Here is a 21,253-nt window from a genome sequence, read left to right as displayed (position 1 = left end):
ACAATTCAGTCTATTTTGGTCCAGAGGCTCAGCTGATTGTGGGCCTTACTCTGACCCTCCCTGTTTTTCTTTTTTTTTTTTCTGCTTAGCAGTTGTTGAGGCTTATTAGGAGGGGAGGGAGTTGTCCCGCAGCAGTAGAGGAGCTGCTGAGGGATGGAGCAGCTCTCTCAGCTCTGAGTTCACATTTTGTCTTTTCCTCAAACTCGGTTCCTGACTTCATCCTCGACTTCATCCTCTGCCACTTTTTCAGGTCGACAGTCTTTCAAACGAAATCTCAAACGGATACTAGTCTAACTTTTCAGACCAACAACAGCCTTGTTTGACCAACTTTGTCCCGACTTTGGGTCCCAGCGAGGAGGATGGAGACTAACCCCATCCCGGTGGTGACGGTCCAAACCGCCCCCTTTGAGGACCAGCGGCCCGGCACCAGTGGGCTGCGGAGGAAAACGGCGGTGTTCGAGGGCAGGAGGAACTACCTTCAGAACTACATCCAGAGCCTGCTGTCCTCTATCGACCTGAGAGACCGGCAGGGCTGCACCATGGTGGTGGGCAGCGACGGCCGCTACTTCAGCAGAACTGCCACCGAGGTGATAGTGCAGATGGCAGCTGCCAATGGGGTAAGAACGAGTGGAGGAGGCTGATGTCATGCACCACCACGTATTATTAACACTAACATGAATATTACATTGACCAGGATCTTAACGTGGGCCATGTCTTTGATGGAGCTCGTGGTTTGGGGTCACCCAAGGTTCCGCCAAGGGGTCCCACAAGGGTCTACACAGCATGACTAATAATTTAGGCAGTAAAAATAATATTTTGCCCTTCTTTTCCAACTTTTGCTTATTTTAATTATGACAAGCACATCTATTGAGGATTTAAATCAAAGAATTGGGAATTTGACTTTAAACAACCCAACTGGACACACTTTAGGAGACTGATATAGGTGGTACAATAGCAATATGGGAGTTTTTTTTAATTCCCATATTCATGTAATGATCCTATGATCCATGATTACAATCCTGTGTGTCACATTGTGTATGAACTGTACAGCTTTATATATTTTCACAAAGAGTCTTCCAAAACATGCATGAACTCCTTACGTGTTAATCGATATAAATGGAAAAAGACGCTCATTTTTAAAACGCTCGCTCTGAGATTGCTTGGTTTGGACGCATTCCAAAGGAAAAAATCTGAAGCTCATTTTTTTTATTTTTATGCTGGCCAAGCCAAATATCTCATGGTGTCATCCTTATCAGCATTTGCATCCATCCTGCTCTATTCCCCTGCCTGCTTGTGCCACGACACACACTGCCGATGTTCCACCTCTCCCCGGCCAAACCCAATGCTTTGGGGATTCCCTGTTTGGGTTGTGCAAACCCTTGGAAACAACTCATTCAATGCACACGTTTTTTCCACAAGTAACTGTATGAATACAAGTAAGACAGGAAAATAAAGTTGGTTGGAAGACATTTTAAAACCCCTTATATCAACTTAATTGACCTTCCTGGCCTGAGTGGGTCCTCTTCCGAGGGACTTTTCTCCGCTTTGCTCGTCTTCCCTTCCTTATGCGCAGAGAACACAGAGTACGTCAGGAGGTCACACAGACGTCAGGAGAATGAATTCCTCAGCGGTGAGGACACTTTTATTTAGATTGACCGATAAGTTGGGGAACTGTGGATTGCCAGGGGTATTACCACTTTAAAAGTAGAGTACAATTTATAAATAGCGGGTGCAGCTTAGTTATTTAGGCATCCCCTCGGGGCAGATCATTTTCATTTTTAAAGCCGGTCATGTATTATTCACCCGTACAATGCTGGAAGGCTTTGGACGAGCGTTACTTTCGTGGTCATTTTTGATTGATGGGCTCCTGACCTTAGGTAGACTCACACAGTAGGCCTTCAAATCCCACCCTAATGGAAGGCTGTCAGAAACTGTAATCCTGCTTTGATACCTCGCAAACATCAATCCTCATACATCTATGTGCCGTTCAGATTGGTCGGCTGGTTATCGGCCACAACGGCCTCCTGTCCACGCCTGCTGTATCCTGCATCATCAGAAAGATCAAGGCCATCGGTGGAATCATTCTCACAGCGAGTCACAACTCCGGAGGCCCCGGCGGAGACTTTGGGATCAAGTTCAATGTGGCAAATGGAGGTGGGATTTGAGATACTTGCACTTGTTTTATTTTTTTTGGGGGGGGGGGTTTCACCATTACATGTCTGTTTTTGAGAACATTTTAAATCGTAGGAACAGATTAAAAAAAATAACCTTTACTGGATGAGCTAAACGCTGTTATGATGGTGCTGCCCAGGACCTTCTCCAGACACAGTCATGGAGAGGATCCACCAGGTGAGCCGAACACTTGAGGAATATGCCATTTGTCCTGATCTCCGCATCGACCTGTCCAGGCCGGGGAGACAAGAGTTTGACCTGGAGAACAAGTTCAAGCCCTTCAGAGGTACAATAGGCTGTTAATATGAGCCATTTTAGGTAATATACTGTAATATGCTACTGTGAATGACTCATGTAGAGGAATACAGCCATTATTAATAAGGCAGAAACAGTTTTTATATCTGTCTTTATTGCCGCTGTAATTCTCCTGATAAAGCTGTTAAAGCCGTTGGCCAAGCGTTAACTCGGAGATAAGGAATGACTTGTTACAACCTATCTTTTCAGGTTTGTTAAGAATCCATTCAGGACTAACGGTGCCCTTCATGTGTTTCCAGTTGAGATTGTCGACTCAGTTGAAGTGTATCTGCAGCTGCTGCGAAGCATCTTTGATTTCAGTGCCATCAAGAGTCTTCTCACAGGACCAGATCAGCTGAAGATACACATAGATGCCATGGGCGGAGGTGAGACAATTCATCATTCGCCTGACGGAGCTTGTGAGCTGTCGTCTATGTTGGAGCTCAGACCATTGATGCCGTCCTCTGCTCTTGTTGTTTCACAGTAATGGGCCCCTACGTACGTAGGATCCTATGTGAAGAACTGGGAGCCCCAGCAAACTCTGCCGTCAACTGTGTCCCCCTGGAGGACTTCGGCGGTCGACCCCCTGAGCCCAACCTGACTTATGCTTCCTCTCTGGTGGACGCTATGAAAGGAGGTGACTTTGGCTTTGGAGCTGCATTTGATGCAGATGGGGTGAGACATGGGCTGCACCTGGATGTTTACGTTTAACATTGGATTGTGTAAGGGTGGGCGTTACACTGTGACAGGCCGCTTTCATGTGTGTGAGGTTTAAAAATCTGCCCTGTGCTTGACTGTCATTTGGCATTAAACAGACAATAGGCAAGATGCATACGATACTATGACACCTAATGACACTTTCAGTTGAGAAACACGGATTCCAGTCACTTTATCCATCACAACCTATGAATGTTTCAAAATTATTTGGAATTGTTTTCTTTCCCTACATCCAAAAAGTCAATCTTTCCGCTAACAGTAGCTGCGTTTCCAATACACCTGGAATTGCACGAAACCTAAATATCGCAATAAAAAAAACTGGCAATGGAATATCATATCACCACACTGACCGCGTACAGTATCAACTCACACACACCTTGCCACCTCCAATAGGAAGATGCTGTACTAAAACTGCATCGTAGGGTACACAGGTGAGACAAAGCCACAGGATTTGGGAAATGTTCCATCTGTTGTTCAAGCTTATCTGAAGGAAAACTGATCAACAGTGCAATTCATAATTTAAATAGTAAATTGCAAGCTCTCCTAATTGTGCTTATGAAAGTAGGAACTTCCAAGACAATGCAGACTTTCCGGGGCAAGTGATTATTCCAAAGTAGTTCTTTGATGTGTTCCTTAACATAAGAACAACAAATACAAATACAATCAGCTCTAGCTAACAGTGGCGATCTGCCAGGAACGGCTTGATTGCTCTTCACATAAAAAACAAACTATTTCCTTTGAATGAATTGACGGAGATGTTGACGTTTTTTCAGGACCGCTACATGATCCTCGGAGAAAACGGCTTCTTTGTGAACCCGTCCGACTCCGTGGCCATCATGGCTGCCAACCTCTCTGCCATCCCATACTTCAGGCAGCAGGGAGTCAGGGGCTTTGGCAGGAGCATGGCCACAAGCACTGCCCTTGACAGGTACGACACACATGAACACGTTTCTCTAAAACTGGCGCAAACACCGCGTGGAATGCTATTATTTTGAGGTGCTGCAGACAGCCGACACCCTCACACGGAGACTCATCCACTATGAATAAGAGAGTGAGATCACGTATGCACAACTCCCGTGTACACATTTACTTTGCCGTCTATAAATATTGTGTGTTACGTAAGAGTGGAGCCCAGTGAAAGGTGCTGAGTGATGGGATGTGTCCACGACTGAAGTCCTCCCCATTAAGATTGTTCCCCGTGGGAGGGATCCTGCCGCTGCCCCGCCCACCCAGTGGTTCCGTAGGGAAGTCTGTCACCTAATACAATGAGCCAGCAAAGCTCAGCTAAAATTAGCCAGGAAAGTCTTTCAACGCAGTTTTGTCAAAGATAAGTTGGTCACCAATCTACCGATACGTCAACAGTGTCTTCTCACCACTTTTCAATGTGCGCAGGAAAGCGATCTTACTCGTGTGTAATTACTAAATAATTACACCATCGGTCACTGGGGATTTATAGCAGAGTTTTCAGTTGTAGAGGCTTTTCACATTTTCTTCAGAAACACCCTTATCTCTTGGACACTGCTGAGCAGCAGTGAAACACTTCGGCCTGGGGTTGTGTCTTGTGATTCTGAACATAGCGGTCACATTCAAAGGGCCAGCTGTAGGCTGTGTCGCAAACTCATAAGAATATTCCTTAGATGAGGTGACCTTTGCCCTAGATTATCTGTTTTCCCTGCGTTGTTATTAGCATTGAATTGAATTTCCAGGAAAGCCTGTGGTGTAAGAAATACAGTCGCCTTACGATTAAACACTTGTCTGATGGCACCTGAACTACCTATGAAAATATGCTGCCGTCTCCCTGAAAAGCAGAAACCAAATTATGTAAGATGTTAAATTTCCTCGCTAATCTAAATTAAAGCACAATGCTCACTGGCGTGTTGCCTTTTCCAACACTTACCCGCCTTTTTTGCCAGCACTTACCGACATAGTTGCACGACACGCTCACTTTGTCCGCCTCGCAACCGCCACTTGAGTTCATAACGCAGCCCCACCGCTCGCCCTGCACTTTGTGCATATCTGCACGTCTTTGACAAACCCCAGGAAGTGTTGAAGCTTTGAACGTTGCAGTGTGGGAGCCTGGAGCCGGCCCAAGTGTGGGCCTTTTTAGGAGAGCGAGTGGCCGCTGTGTGTCTGAGCGAGCTGCCTGTTTAGACTGAGCAACCCTCCTGGCTGTGTGTTTATGCGTAGTCAAGCAAACTATGTTATAAAAGCCCTGATAAATGCGGCGCTGGGTGCACTGCATTGTAGACGCTTGCATCCAAGGAGAACAAACGACAAACAGAGGGCACACGTTTGGTGAGACACACACAGAGTCTTTTTTTGCAATTGTGCAGAGAAGACCAACTGGGAGGTGCTGAATCCATTTAGCCGGGCCGAGGGTGTGAGCTGTGTGCATTAGTGTCTTCTGGGCCGTGCACTCCAAACTGATGAATGGTGAGCTGTCGTGGGGAGGGCAGGCTTGGAGGAAGAGCAGGAGGGAGGTGAGCTTTCGTAAAGGAAACATCTGGCTCATCGCCTTTCACCGCTGCACGGATGGGGCAACGGGGAGAGGGCAGAGGGCACAGCCACTGCTAACGCCGGGCTAATGTCTCGTAGATCTGCCAGCTGGAGACTTTGATGAAGACTTCGTGAACAAAACTGATTTGTTTGCACATCCATCAGTGAAAGAGCCCAGTGAAACTGTTTGTATAGGGGAAATTCCTTGAAAAAAAAAAGACAAGACAAATATTCTATCACTTTCAAATGGAATGATTAGGAATGATTAGATTTTCACTTCCAGTTGAGCAACATCTCCAGGCTTCCCATTGGTGCAATGTCACGGCCATAGACTCCTGTTGCTTGCTGTCAAACTAAACTCTCGCAAAAAGCAGTTGGGATTAAACATGTTGTCCACGGAGTGAAGTGACCGCAGCTTTCATGCTGATCTTGTTCGCAGCAACTTTCTCCTATTGGTTTTTAAGGGAGGTTACAGTTAAAGCACTCACTTCCTGGTGAGTGAGTTATGCAAGACCTAAGATTGATTCTTAAAGTTTCCAAATGAAGCTTTGCAAGCAAGATGAATGAGATTTATTCTATATTACATGCACACCTTCTGAGAGTTGTACTCCGTGTTCTTCACTGGAGTGAGGAGAAGAAAAATGAAACACGACTGCGTGGTGTTCCATCTATCAATGCAACAAAAACAGACAAATCGTGGGGGTTGAGCTGTGTTTGCTTGTAAAGTAATAAGATTAGGTTAGTTTGTTACACTGATGAGGCACAAAGACAAAGCTAGCTGCTGTCAACGGATCCGATTGCCACGCGATGCAACAATGTTTTGACAGGAAGCGAGACGCAGGAGCGAGCCAAATGAAACAGTGACAGTGCACGCAGCCTTTCCTCAAGATTTAACATTGTGAACCAGCTGGACACAGCCTTGGATAAACCTTGAGCTGAAACTTAAAACGCATTTTGATATTAATCTCACCAAACAGTGTCAGGAACGGCTCTGACCATTTACAGACATAATCTCAGCTCAGCTGTTGGTTCTTTTTGGTTAGGAGTCCCTGCAGTGTTTTAAAACTTGGCTTCACCGTCTTTGCTGAGCGTCAACATGAGCTGTGACTTTAATCCCAGGTTAAGCATGCTGCCCGTCACGGATCCCAGCTTTGGAGTCCAAGCTGAGCTCAGCTTCAGTAGGGAGGTGAGGAAAGAGGGCACCGGACGCTAAGTTTGGATAAAATGTCAAGCCAAGGCCAAAAGCTGGCAGTATTTCAGCCTGCAGAGAGTCTGTTTTTCAAGAGTAGCATCATGTCTTCACAGTATTTCTATTTTCAAGGACGTTCTTTTAAACGTATAAATAAACACGTAATTAGTTTCAAAATTAATCAACGAAAGGAGGAACGAATCACACACACACACACACACACACACACACACGCACACAGTATGAATCAATGTTCTAAAGTGAAGTCTTCCAAGTTTTTCCTCGAGTCTCTGTCTCTGTGTGTTTTTCAATTAGGCATTAGGCAAAACAAGCTGGTCCCAATCAAGCATTTTTGGCTGATCACCTTCCATCATGTTGAAATGTGTGTTTCTACGGCTCTGTGTTGGCCAAGAGACACATTTGGCAGCTGCAGCCAAAATGAAAAGTCTGTGTGGTGACAGTTGTTGCTGTCAATACTGACATCCGTATTTATGCATGACATGGAGTTTTAACATTGGGGGAATAATGAGGAAGCCCTTTGTTGTCGTGCTGTGCTGGATTTAATAACTGTAACTATTTAATAACAGTTAGTCTGGTCCCTCCGTGGAGCAATTTTGGCTCACGGGCAAATAAATGATCAAGTCAACGAGCAGCTTTGACATCTTCTGTTTCTTAGTCAACGAGGCTAACGAAGTAAATGCTGTATTAAAGCAATGTCGCATGAGAGGTAATGCTGCACTGACATAACTGTCATGAGGCCATCGGCCAGAGTGCCAGAGATAACAATCTCCAAGCGCTCAGTCAATGTGATGCAGTCAGAAGAGGAGAAACCAAAAATGATCACTCTGTTTTTTTACACGTTGCGGTAAAATCACAGTGCAGCCTTTTTTTGCTGTGACTTCACTTGGAAGAAAAGAGAGATGCTTTTCAACAAGTGTTACGCTCCACATGTTTTGCAAGAGCGTTACAAGGGAGCGTGGCCGAGGTCAACTCCAGTGCTTGTGTTGGCTGTGGATGTGCTATTTAAAACATCAAAAGCTCATCAAGGCCGACCCTCCGTTTTCCTTCAGGAATGCCAGGCTTTCCGCTCCAGCCCCAGTGGGGAACAGAGTCCGTTACTCTTATTTGGTCATTTATCCTGTCTTCATGTAAACAAATGCAATGGACTTGGAAGGGTTTATTTGTGCGCACGATGAATATGTTGGTGTGTAATGTGTACCAACAAAGTCCAGCCCTCCCGCCTCTCCCTCTCCCCTCCCCGCAGCCTCATTGGATACCACCACTGTGTGGGACTAAGTGCGTTTCCGTTTCACTGGAACGACAACTGTTGAGGTGTGGAAATTATGCTGAAGTGGAGTTGAGAATAACAACAGGTACATACGCTAAAAATAAATAACCCAAACCTTTTACACCATAGCCTCCAACTCTCACAATGTCCTTAGTTTTAGCAGATTTCAATTGTATGGTTTAAAAAACATTTTACTCTATTGGCAAGAGGTATGAACAGGGCAGCTGTGACACTTGATGATGTGTAGTTGACAGATGAAGCTTAAATGGATGGATGGATGCATGGATGGATGCATGGATGGATGCATGGATGGATGGATGCATGGATGGATGGATGAATGCATGGATGGATGGATGGATGGATGGATGCATGGATGGATGGATGGATGGATGGATGGATGGATGCATGGATGGATGGATGGATGGATGGATGGATGGATGGATGCATGGATGGATGGATGGATGGATGGATGGATGGATGGATGGATGGATGCATGGATGGATGGATGGATGGATGCATGGATGGATGGATGGATGGATGGATGGATGGATGGACGGATCTCTTGGGATGGGCACAGTAACCCTTCATTTCGACACAGCAGTGACCCTGGTATTAGATCAGTCCTAGTGGGTCAGTATCTCAGAGAGGAACTGACTCTGTGCAAACACTACACAACTTCACAGCTCGCACCCACTGCACAGTTTGCTTGTCTATTGCTGTGGCGTCATGTGACTCAGTGGCGCCGAGTGCGCCGGTGAGCGAGACACAATCTGCAAACAGCTGACGCAATCGGCGGGTTTCTCAGAGAGAAAGTGGAGCCGGGTTACTTCACTCCATTAAATTGAATTAACACACTCGACATGCACAATGTTGATTAAGACAAAGGCGGGAATATGAGCTTAACGCTTTGGGGCTTTGACATTTTGGCAGATGTCATTGAGGGTTTTTCTGTGTGCCTAGAACAGCTTTGACGATCAAATGCTCCACATTGTTGATTGTTGCATTATAAAAGTATTTTGCGCTCTACATACACATTCTCTGCAAATGTGTCTGCAGAGGATTGTATTGTTTTCTCCTAATCAGCCCATTTGCACAGAAATGCTAATGGTATTTCCCCCAATGTTCTCCCAGCAAGTCTAATACATTTCACCCCCCCCCCCCTCCCAAAAAAAAAAAAAAAAAATTCTAGCGTCAGCACCTTTAATCCCTCCAGGAGACGCTAATGTACACAAATACTCACACATGCATACAGACACAGTCATGCATCCACCCCCCTTCTTCCTCTCCCGGTGCAAGCAAAAATCTCAAGTTAAAACAAACAAAAAAAAAGAAAGCCCTTTGAGAGGTTAGCTCACTTTGTTCTTGCTGCCTTTGCCTTATTAAGCTATTGGACGAGCGTCTGGAAGATTACGCCTGTCATCCAGCATTCGGTTTGCCTTAATTGCAAAGGTCAGAGAATTTTTGGTAGGCTTATCTCGACTTGGGCAGCGCTGGCTTTTGATGTTAAAAAAAAGGAAGGGAGATTGAAAGTTCAGGAGCTTAAAGTGCTTTATTTTATATATATTTTTAAATTCCTCTCTATATGTTTGAAGGGTTGCCAAGGCCATGAAACTGGCGCTGTACGAGACTCCCGCAGGCTGGAGGTACTTTGGGAACCTGATGGATTCTGGGCGTTGTTCCCTCTGCGGGGAGGAGAGCTTCGGGACAGGTACGATCCACCACGCACACCGCGCCGGGAAACACACTCCAAAACGGCAGAGAGAGAAATGGACACAGATGTACTCGGGTACGACTCGGATCAGTCGACGTGCGCGGAGACCGACTTGAAATTCCTGGACAGGCTTGGAAAAAGGGAGTGGGTGTGTGACTGAGAAGTCGCGCTCACACACGCGCCCTGAGAGCAGCAACTGTTGCTAGACTGCTAGCAAACATGGCTGTTGCTATACAAGTGCACTGGCCTGCCGCTGCTGAGTGAGTTCAGCAGCAGAGACAGACATCAACTCTGTCATACAACAATTGAATGAAGGGAAAGTTGCATTCCATTGACAGCTTGTGTCTAATCTCTGGGATTTATGGCGCTAGTTGTTGCTCTTGGTAAGACTGAACACTTTACGGACCAACAAAATAATTCACTTGGGTCAAAAGTCTCAAGTGCACAGATGATTCCAATCCGTCTGTCTCTGTCAGGGAGAACTTGATATCAAGAGGTCGAAAAGGGAAACGTCTCGATTGAGCACCGCTTAGGTCGCTGTGCCACAGCCAATGTGGCAGAAAGACACAGACTTTCCTGATGAGAGAACGTTTTTTGGCAGCTGCAGTCGGCCTGAACGCTACCAAAATACAAATCATACAATGAGAGGAAATTGGGTAAGATGATGGTTACAGGTCCAGGACATTGTTTTTAAAGGAACAGTTCACTCCATATTGATATTCCACTCATTTCCTACCTTCCACCACATGATTCTGACCAATGGAATGGTCTCCTGAAGCCAAAGACTCAAACAACAGAAAACATTGCATGTCTCCATACTGTGTGTGTGGTATCATCAAAGTCCCATCTGTTTTGAAGTAGGGATGACTTATTAGCATCAATATCCAGGAACGTCTTCATGTTGATCCCACAAGGACAACTTTTTTTCCGGCAGGATGTAAACTAATTTTCTGCAGCCAGGCGGCTACAGTGGATGATTTTTGGGAATGCTGACGGAGAAAGGTGACTGTAAACATTTGTTGGACTTTTTTTTTTTTTTTTTTTTAGTTTTAAATGGGAATAAACAATAAAATCTCCCATGTCTATTTTCTGCATCCATTCTCTCCCACCCAATCCCTACCAACCTGTGTCAGATCCAGATTTGTGAGCAGTGCATCATGACCAGCTCCGGCCTAATAGATGTGAGGGCTGTGACCCAGCAGTGCATGTGCAAATAATCTCCATTCTTCTGCTATAAAAGGAGACGGGTGTTCCCTGAACCAAAGAAACATGCAGACGGGCCTGCAGCCACAGCACACTGACACTCGCAAAAGGAAAAAAACCACAAACCGCGTTTTTCATTTGCACGCAAATCGATCGCATTTGCACCCCCCCCACCCCCCTTATCGTCTTGATGGCCCTCGGTTCTCTGCTGGGATCAATCTTTCCGATTCAGATGATTGAAAGTTGGGAAATGAGGGCGAAGCGCCGCCAGGTTGGATAACAGGAAAATATGTTGAGCGTTGAAAAGGGAGAGAGCTGAAAGAATGAGAGCGGTGGGAGTGCGCCGGTCAGGTCCAAATATGAGAAGTATTGACCATCTGAGATGTGGCAGTCGCCGAGGCTCACGCTGAGCAGCGAGGACGACGGGAGCCCCCTCGTTGTCTCGCCATGTAAGGCCAAAAGCTCGGAGAGCAGCGAGCAGTAAATCACGCGGGCCGAGCAGACGCCTGCAGCTCTTCGCTGACTCTCGCACACTCCAACACGGACAAACACCGACTCGAGAATCTACGCAAAAACCTCAACGCAGCCGCTTGCGTCAAGCTCCTCCTTTCCTTGTAAATACATTTACTTCTGACGTGTAGCCAGAGATGGAGGCAGAAACGTTTTAAAAACATAGATATGTGATTTACAGCTTCCTTCTTCCCTCGTTTTGTTGTCACGATACGTCTTTTCACAGCACCGGCAGAGCCGGACGAGGCGACGAGGTAATCAGGAGATATTAAACGGCGCAGATGGAAACAAGGTCAGGTTGTTCTCTGGCGGTCATTAATTAGATCTGTTGGCTCTGATGTGGGTGACTCCTCCATCTCCTCTTGTGTCAGAGGATGAGACAGAGGAAAACGGGGAGTGAGGCCCGGATTAAACGGTAACAACTGTTCCGAACAGCTGTTTCACAGGGAGGGACGCAGCCGGGGGGGGGGGGGGGGGGGGGGGCGAGGAGCACATGTCTCGTTTCCAGTGTTTGCTGGGGACAACAAAAGTATGCGCGTGCTATAATAAAACATATGTGAAGACAGACACAGTTGTGAAAAATCATTGTCACACACTCACAGTTTGTGTGGCTGCATCGGAGGTCCACAAACAAATGAAAATTAGTTGGTTGTGGAAATTGTGGATAAGGCAAAATTGGAAAACTAAATCCTTGTAGCTCTTGTACCCTGAATGTTGTGTGCGTCTTGAGTCTGAGTCTTAGCGCAAAACAGTAGATAACAAATGCATGAGGTGTCCAAAAACTTTTTTCCACCACTGCATATATGCAACTTCAAGTGGAAGCTGTTGTCCTTCTCAAATCTCCACCTTCAGCATTCATGCTTTTAAGAATATCGGTTCCTCCTTGGCAGTTGCCTTGTAAGAGAGTTCCAGAGAGAACCGAAGGAGTTTCACCACTCACTCATCTCCGTGTGTGCGTTCGTGTTTTAGGGTGGGGAGCAGGAGGCATTGGGTTTATGGGAAAATAATTCTGGCCTCCAATCTCAAACGCTCTGCATGATTTGATGTTAACTAAACTGGAGTTAAATGCGCAATTGTTTGCTTGAGAGGCCTCTGGGATTCTAACAGCAAAACAAAAATGTGAGGAATCCAAGACGATCGTCCAAGAAGGATCCTGCAGAAAATCTGCAGCTCCAATTTTTAGTTTTTCTCTTTTCAGATCCATAGCTGACGATTAAATAAGCGGCAGCACGCTGTTGGTATATTGAAAAGTAAAGTAAAAGAAATTGGTTGTCAACTGTAAATAGGGAGGAAACTCACATGAACTACACCTGAATCATATGCAAGTTACATGGCAGAGTGCAAAGTTTTGTGAATGTTCTGTTTTTTTTCCTCTAAGCAGGAAGCTAAAGTTGTTTATGCAGGCTGTAAACACCGGGCTAAGTATGCTGTGTTCTGTTGATCTATTGAGCGCTCCGGATGAAAAATGAAAGACCTAAAAATGTCAATAAAATAAACTGTTGTCCCCCATTCGGACAGGTTCCGACCACATCCGGGAGAAAGACGGCTTGTGGTCGGTGCTGATGTGGTTGTCCGTGATGGCGGCCAGGAAGCAGGGCGTGGAGCAGATTGTCAGAGAACACTGGGCCAAGTTTGGACGCCACTACTTCTGCAGGTAACCGCGCCGGACGATGAAGTGAAGTTGAACAGCAGTTTTTCGTGGGTCCATCGCTGATTGATTATGCAGCAGATGTTCCAATAAAGATCTGACGAGGGTCCGCTTCCTTCAAAACGTTTCAGGCTGTTCGGCCAACCACAAAACCATATATGTCTCCTTTGGCCCACTCCACCCGCCCAACCCACTTGTTGTCCTCACGCTTTGTCACGCATTCCTATTTTAAACTCTCCCTCGTGAGAGGTTCAGAAACTCGACTTGGAGTCAAAGTTCCTGGTTGCTGGAGATTTCCATCTTCCCACAGAGACTTCCCAAATTTAATGTGCACTTTCCACAACGTGCAAAAATACAGGAGAGCCCAAAGACAAGAACTCTTAAAAGTTCAAACAAGACAAGACCTCATGTTTACACAGCGGGGAGAAAAAAAAAACCCAACTAAATCACCTGAAAATTATTTTTGCCAGGAACTTGGCTCATTTTTTTGTTATGGAAATAGTTTGGTCCATTGATGTGTTTTCTTCTTTTTTTTCCCCCCAGGTTTGACTACGAAGGCCTGGACCCGCGTGCAGCTTTTTACTTGATGAGGGACCTGGAGGCCGTGATCACAGACAAGGCATTCACCAGCCAGAAATTTGCCGTCGGGGATCACGTGTACGGCGTTGACAAGGCCGAAAACTTTGAGTACATCGACCCGGTGGATGGATCGGTGACTCGCAACCAGGTCAGTTGCGGTAACGACAGGAAGTGGAGAACAGCAGTACATGCAGAATCAGTGGGAATGGAAATGTTAAGGGATGACCCAGTACCGATACCAGTATCAGGTATCGGTATTGATACCGGTTTCTTCTTCAAAATATCCAAATTTAACCAACTAACCTTTAATACAAGAATAGAAAACCCACAGGAATATCTGTCAGGCCTTGCTACGAGTTATTTCAGATGATCTTCAATGGGGCAATGACTTCACCAACAAACTGCTTTGTACCATGGATGTCTTGTTTCGCATTTGTTGCTGATGTGGTTTAAGATTAATGGCATTCATCCTGTAAATAAACCCTGTGAGGAGTCAGCACACGCAAGTCCGTCTAAAATCGCGTGCGTCAACCACGTCTGCACACATGAATCCGCTCATATGCGGCGTTTACATCAGCCCACCCGCACGCCGTCCGAGCTGCCTCGTCTTCGGACCTGTGTTTGGACGTGGCAGTCCATCTTCCATCGTCGAGGCATAAACATGCGTACGCGGATTTTCGTATGGAGCATAATTCCTCAACACGCTGATATAAGTCAAGCCTGCTTACCCAACCCCCCCGCACCCCCACCCCACCCCAGGGGGCGCCTTCGCGCCCTGTGTCTGTCAAGTCCTCCCAGCTGACTCCCTCTGCCCTGCTCAGAAATGTGGGGAAACTCATCCCCTGGCGTCAACAGTTCTCCGTCACTGCCCAGCATAACACACTCACGCACACACACAGACTCTCATATACACACACACACACACACACACACACACTGACACACGCACACACCATATTATCCTTAGGGCCTCGCTTTTTTCCCTTAAAATCCGTAGAGGTTTGTCTTTAAATTACTCCTGCGTTACCACGACAACAGCAGCCCCACACCTTGTTGCACCGTCCCCAAATGCAAATCCTCTTAATCACAGTCTCCCCTGGTGTGTGTTTTTACAGCGCACATTCCTCCCAGGACAGAATTATATCAGCTGTCGTCTCACTTGTGGTCTTTCCACTGCAAGTGTGTTTGAAGAGTGGTGGGGAGGGTGGGTTTAAGGGGCGGTAGTGGAGGGGGAGCGCCGTCGACGCAGACAAACACAAACCAAAATGAATGGCAGAGTTGGGGAACAGGGGGATATTCACAGCAGAAGCGTTGGCTCTGTTTGTACCTACGGCAGGATGAATGGATGGATACGAGTTCTGTCTTCTGGCAGCTTTGGGGGAGGGCAACAGTATGGAAGGAGTGCAACAGTATGAAAAGATGCGTCTGGCTTTTAAGTCCCGCAGTTTGAAATTGATATGGCGTAACACAAAACTATCACACTCGCCTTAGCTAATTACCCTCAGTAAAAATGGACTGTACCTCTCAATCTCTCTGTCGTATACAGTAGCATAGCCTGGGCTAAACTAAACTCCAAGCTCAGCCTAGAAGCTATAAAGACATAAATTTGACATCTCAAGATGCTAAATGAATAAATAAAATGCATTTTAGCTTTAGCTGTAACTGTTGACATTCTTATTATCAGAAGTCATAGGTACATCTGTGTAATGGCAATAACATTTTCATTCATTAATGCATTCAAAACAACCTAGCGAGCTCAACAGAGCACAGTGGACAATGTTAAAGTAAACCACAGGGTTTAGTCACATTTCTTGCTCAATTTTTAAAAAGGGTTTCTACACAAATGCACATTTACATGTCTCTGGTGGTGTTTACTTTGGAAAAGCACCGACTAGTAGTCTTAGTTGTTTGTTTTTACCACAAAGGTCCTCGCTGCTTTTTGCCAACGTCTAGCCAGATAGATGCTTAGAACAGAGACAGACATTGTGTTGGTATGCAGTCCACTCAAGTCCTCAGGGCTTTGCAGCTGACATTGTTTTTAACGGGCATTAGTCAGCTTCCCGATAACTGCTGCCCCTATTGTTAGAGATGAACCGGCACGCTAACGCAAAAAGATAGGCAGACAGTCGGACTTCACTTATTATCGCTCTCTATCCTCACCAGTACTTGCTGGGCCAGTGCTTTGGAGCCAAACTCAGATTAGGAGGAAGGGACCAGAGCCTCTTTGTGTTCACACCACGGTCTATAAATGTGGACAGTGACCTACATATAGCAGTTTATAACACTTCCTGTTCCATGATGGGGATGACGTTTACTACACTAATTCCTATTAGTCTACGTCTATGTTTTAGTGGTACTGCTTTTGTATCGAGCCTTCAGGATGAGTGTTTCTCTCGTGGAGTAGGGGAAGAGGCGCTTTGGAATTCAGGATAGATAAGAGTCAAAACACATCTATTTGTCAACGTCTTATCTTATCGGCCCGTGAGGGTAAAAATTGCGAACTGCATGCGGCAACATCCTGTTTTTACCAATGTGGCAAGTTTGCAAAGAGCAGAAATGCAGAAATGACTGCTTATCCTTGAAATCAGATTTGAGCTGGACTGTTTGAAGCTCCTGGGAATATCACCAGTGCTGGAATAACTCTGACCTAACGTCACAGTTGACGTATGGAACTAAAGAAGAGAACCACATTATGCAGCCATTTAGTACCACCTAGTGGAAGCATGTAGTCGTTACACATCAGACTTTTCTCTGCAGTGCCACTCTGCCGTTCTCCCCCCCCCCCATCTTATACTTCGGATTTTCATCAAACGAATAATACTGGCGATAGACAAGTCATCTAAATTGAAAAATGACAATTATTATTCATCGCTTAACACTAACTAAATTCTAACTCACAAATCTGTTTATAATGGCACCGTGCAAGCCGTTTGTTTCGCTTCACTTTTGTTCATCCATCAGAGGCAGCGCAAACGAGGGACGGAACAAAACGCTAACTGTGAAAATGTTGCTTTTGTGTCGTTTCAGGGTTTGAGGATCGTCTTCAATGACGCGTCTCGCCTCGTGTTTCGAATGAGTGGCAGCGGTGGAGGAATGGGTGCCACCGTCCGCATCTACGCAGAGAGCTTTGAGAGGGACCCGGAGAGACACAACAGGGAGACGCAGGTACAGACAGCGTCGATAGCTTCCCGATCCAAATCAGCCATCAAATGTGATGAACAATCCAAGACAACAACAACAACAACAAAAAGAGTGTGTTTGTGTAGATTACAGTTTAGTGTATGATTTGGATTGATGTGTTTTGTTTCATGACTCAGTGGCTTCCATTTAAGGTTTAGGAGAAAAAAACAAAAAAAACAATGACAAAACAACCAAAGCATGCGGTAGAATCATTGGCTAGAGAATATATATTTATATCAAGCGCAAGCAATCGGATCATGTTTCTGTTGTTGTTTTCTAATTCAAAAAAATCGATAGAAACACACGCTCAGACAAAATTATGAATATTGAAGAGGTGCAAGGCCCAGGCAATTCGATCAATAACAACAACAAAAAAAAGGAAATTGTTGATTTACTAAAACTGGGCTGTATCGTTTCTATTTTTTTTTTTTTTTGCATTCCATTCAAGAGTTTTCAAGATATTTTCCTTCAGGTTTTCACCTGTTGAGATGCAATGTAGCACACCCTCGTTCCCAAACTCTTTACATAACTTTTGACACACATTAAGAAGCTCCTGACCCCTGCAGAGAAATGATAACCAGTGAACCAATTAGCCTGGTCGCTCTGTCCGACTGCTCCAGTTACAGTTGCATGTGTTTAATACGGCACCTCGGACGTGACACAAACTAGGGTTATCTGCCCTGGAATCTCTTTGGATGTCAGTTAACCTGTGTCTTCTACCATTGACGTGCTTGCCTTGCACAACCAAACAAACAGGGACAAGGTGAAACATACACAAGGCATTAAGCGAGAAGTAGCCTGAATGTTAGCAAAGCCAGTCTCACAGTCAAGTGAGTCGTGTGAACGTAGACACTTTTTTTACATTTTTTTTAGGCAAGAACATTTTTGACGGTGCAAACAACAAAGAACATCTCACTAAAACGTATCTCATGACTTTCCTCTGATTTCAATCCAAGACCAGACAAATGTTATTAAAGCCATTTTCATACTGCATCTCCATGATCCAATATGCTTTACTGCTGAGTTGTGATCATCAACATAAGACGGCGCTCTTTTCCAGGTGGTGCTGGGTCCTCTCATCGCCATCGCCCTCAAGATCTCGGGGATCCACGAGAGGACGGGGCGCCGCGGCCCCAACATCATCACATGAGCAGCCAGCCGGCGGCGGAGGGGAGAAAAAAAAAAAGGAACAGAACCACACATAAACACCCACACATGCATCTACCTGCCCACACACATAACAAAAGTTTGGAACTCTTTTATATGCCCGTGCAAAAAATACCACGTAAGACTCTAAATCTACGTCAAAATGATGACTCACTATCGCAGTGAAACAAGTAATCAGTCAATAAACCCGCAGCAGCTGCAATTTAATCATCGACAAATTATGAATGTGCAGCTTCACTGTTAAAGTTTGTGGCTTGCTTCTGTCAATGCATCCTAACTTAGAGGCCTGAGTTTTAAACTGATAAGTTCACCGTGCCACTTTTGTGCAGCAGTGCATTGAGCACGTTTTTCCTGTCGCTTTTACGTGTCGTCTGATATTCTGAAATTGTGCAAATGTTGTCTCAGTGTAAAATAAAAAAAAAGATTGCAATCCAGCTAAGATTTCTGCGGCTTTACTTGCTGTCAAGCCGCTAAAAAATATTGTTATTATTGTTCATTATTCATGTTTACTCACTACAGTATAGTCAAAGTGTAAAATGGCATGATAGGAAAAGTAGCGTAACCTCTCCCTGACTGCCCAAGACCCAAAACTCAAACAAGGTTGCTGGTTGGGGAAACCAGAAGTGACCACTTGAAACACAAAATTGAGATTTGAAGGGTAGAAAACGACCCTCCCCGCATTCACCCACTAAATCAACCAAAAGTACACACAAAAACGGACCTGACAGTAAAAAAAGGGGGGAAAGCTTTGTGAGGTAATGGAGTTTGGTAAAAGGTGGCAACCTTCAAAACCAAAGGAGAAAAACACGCACACACCACAAATGCCACTCCACACCGAACACAAAACCCCAGGAGCGCCGACTGATGCCGCTGTCCCTCTGCTGTCACACAAGCGAGCTAGCTCGTCAGGCTGACGACCTCCAGCTGGCTGAGCCCAGCATAGGTGCCTTCACTTATCTCTAATTACCAACCACTCAGCCTCTGATCATAATAGGAAAGTTTTTTTTTTTGATGTTTGGAGTAGCCTTCAAATGGAATTGGAATTTCAGATAAAACATTTTTTTTAATGCAAGTAAAATCTTTTTTTATTTTTATTTTTTTTTATTGGACATTTGTAAAGGAGGCAAATTACAAAAAAGTGAATTGAAAAAGACATGGATTTGTTTATTGTTCCCTTTTTGAGATTGAATGTGACAATCACCTCTTGATTAAGATGGCCTCGGCGCTCTACCGCCGCTCATCTTGCTGTGCCAACCATTTTTCTGCTGAGACGAGACGCGGGGACGTGTGATCTTTTACACAGCGGAACAGGAACTCGTAAAAAGCGCTGATTAGCCACGCAGGAGGAGACGATGACATGCCAGTGGATATCCGGAAGGACGTGTTCATTCACTTGGCCAGACAATTCATGTCAGACATTACAGGTTATTGCCCCCACCCGCCTGCCTCGTAATGTCAGGGCTCGTTTCTGAGGCTGTGCAGGGAGCGCGGCCAGTTCATCACCAATTATTCTGACACAGCGAAGGTGATTCAGTGTCTTGGCCACTGGCATATTTTTTTTTTCTTAAAAAAAAAAAAAAAAGGATGTCAAACAGGCCGAGGCTGTGGCCACGTTAATGCGAGAAGCCCCCCTTCTGCATGAAAATGAACATGCTGTAAAAGCTGGAGGACAACTGTTGCTTCAGCAGTTTCTTTATTGTGCTGAACTCTCAACTGAGGCGGAGGGCTCATAATATTTTATGCGAGGTTATGATGTCACCGTGACAAGAGATAAAACAAAAAAAAAGGGGGAGGGGGGCAACCGCAACATGTGATTCAACCTCACAGGTCCGAAATTATTGAATTATCAAGATTTTTAGGAGACGTTTCAAGGATCTATCTATCCATCAACTGTATCTCTCTATCTATCGTCTTTGATCTTATGAGGATGAAGCACACAAATAGACTGAAATGAGACATGCAACAACTACTAATGTAAAACTAGGAGATACACAATTAAGAAGACCTCTTCAATACACAGTGCACGTAACATTAAAACTAGATTTATTCTTATTTTGCAGGCATCACTGTGAACTTTTTGCTTTAACTGGCCACAGATGTGGCAAATTAAGGTGCTGTTTCAACCTCACACTCACCCAGGTTGAGTGTATTTCGGGTGCGTTTCTGCAGAGTCTCTTTGAAGTGAGCCTCTTTTAGCTTAGAGGAGACAGTTGAACTTGGATTGACATTATCAAATGGTCTGCGAGTTTAAGGACGGTCTAATTGTCTAGTTTTAAGATGAGTCCATGAAGATATACAGCCACTTGTACAAGAGTGAGACATTTTAAAAATGGGTCATGGTTCATGTGTGTCCCAAGTGTGCAGTTCCTAATTGAGAACCTTGATTTGTCCCACCTGTTGGTAGGAAGATGTTCAGTATTGTCAAGCAAAGAGCAGGGATATAATCAAGGATAATCATCTTAAGATAACGCTTTTTTTTTTATTTTTCATGACTCAAAACACAAACAAATACATTATTTTTGCATCATTCACTTTTACAGTAACACTTACTTCTCAGCCACAGTGCAACAAAAAGCTGCTTTCCATGACGGACATCCACTACTCCAAACGAGTGCAAACATCGAGGCACGCACATCACAGTCCAGAGGTAGAGAATGTACAAAGTCAAGTCGGCAGTAACATCTCCACATGTCGGTTCTGTCAGACGACGACCAGTCATCAGTCAGCCGCGTCCTTCCCCTACACCTCATCCTTCTTCAACCTCCTCCTCCGCCTGGCGACCACCTGACTCCACCTGACTGTACGGAGGAGGAGACTCCCAGCTGTACGTGCAGTCCGGAACCTGCGAGCTGTCCCGGCTGTAGAGAGGTGGGGCCAGGGTCACCGCCACGTCTAGCCCGTCCACCACCACCACCACCTCGGGGGACGCATCAGGATGGTCCTCTCGGCTGCCCTGGGACTCTTCGTAGGAGGGAGGAAAGGAGCTCGGCCTGCAGAGGAGGAGGAATCAGTTTAAGCTTTCAGTAAAGCTGAAATGCAGTAAATAAACCAGTTGACCTGTCCAGATATTTGTTGTATATATGTTGTAGAAAACACTCT

At 45.3% G+C, this 21,253-nt stretch overlaps 1 protein-coding gene across 1 annotated transcript; it reads left to right on the top strand.

Moving 5' to 3' along the window:
* Positions 1–120: 120 nt before the first annotated feature.
* pgm5 (phosphoglucomutase 5) lies at positions 121–18,593 on the top strand. Its single transcript, XM_076049482.1, has 11 exons — positions 121–617; positions 1,992–2,154; positions 2,312–2,458; positions 2,727–2,852; positions 2,951–3,141; positions 3,957–4,111; positions 9,749–9,864; positions 13,099–13,234; positions 13,772–13,955; positions 16,835–16,972; positions 18,048–18,593. The coding sequence occupies exons 1-11, from the start codon at positions 360–362 to the stop codon at positions 18,135–18,137; spliced, it is 1,704 nt and encodes a 567-aa protein (XP_075905597.1). The 5' UTR covers positions 121–359; the 3' UTR covers positions 18,138–18,593.
* Positions 18,594–21,253: the final 2,660 nt, after the last annotated feature.

This window comes from Nelusetta ayraudi, unplaced genomic scaffold, assembly GCF_046127955.1.
Source record: "Nelusetta ayraudi isolate G7.1 ecotype Tasmania unplaced genomic scaffold, CSIRO-AGI_Nayr_v1 ptg000116l, whole genome shotgun sequence".
Lineage (NCBI taxonomy): Eukaryota > Metazoa > Chordata > Actinopteri > Tetraodontiformes > Monacanthidae > Nelusetta > Nelusetta ayraudi.
This window is presented reverse-complemented; position numbering and strand designations above follow the sequence as displayed.

Bases quoted from the DNA above. Each gene is read 5' to 3' on its own strand.
- pgm5 (XM_076049482.1), top strand. From the start codon at position 360: ATGGAGACTAACCCCATCCCGGTGGTGACGGTCCAAACCGCCCCCTTT. The intron at 2,459-2,726 runs GTACAATAGGCT...ATGTGTTTCCAG, and splicing joins CAAGTTCAAGCCCTTCAGAG to TTGAGATTGTCGACTCAGTT. The intron at 3,142-3,956 runs GTGAGACATGGG...ACGTTTTTTCAG, and splicing joins CTGCATTTGATGCAGATGGG to GACCGCTACATGATCCTCGG.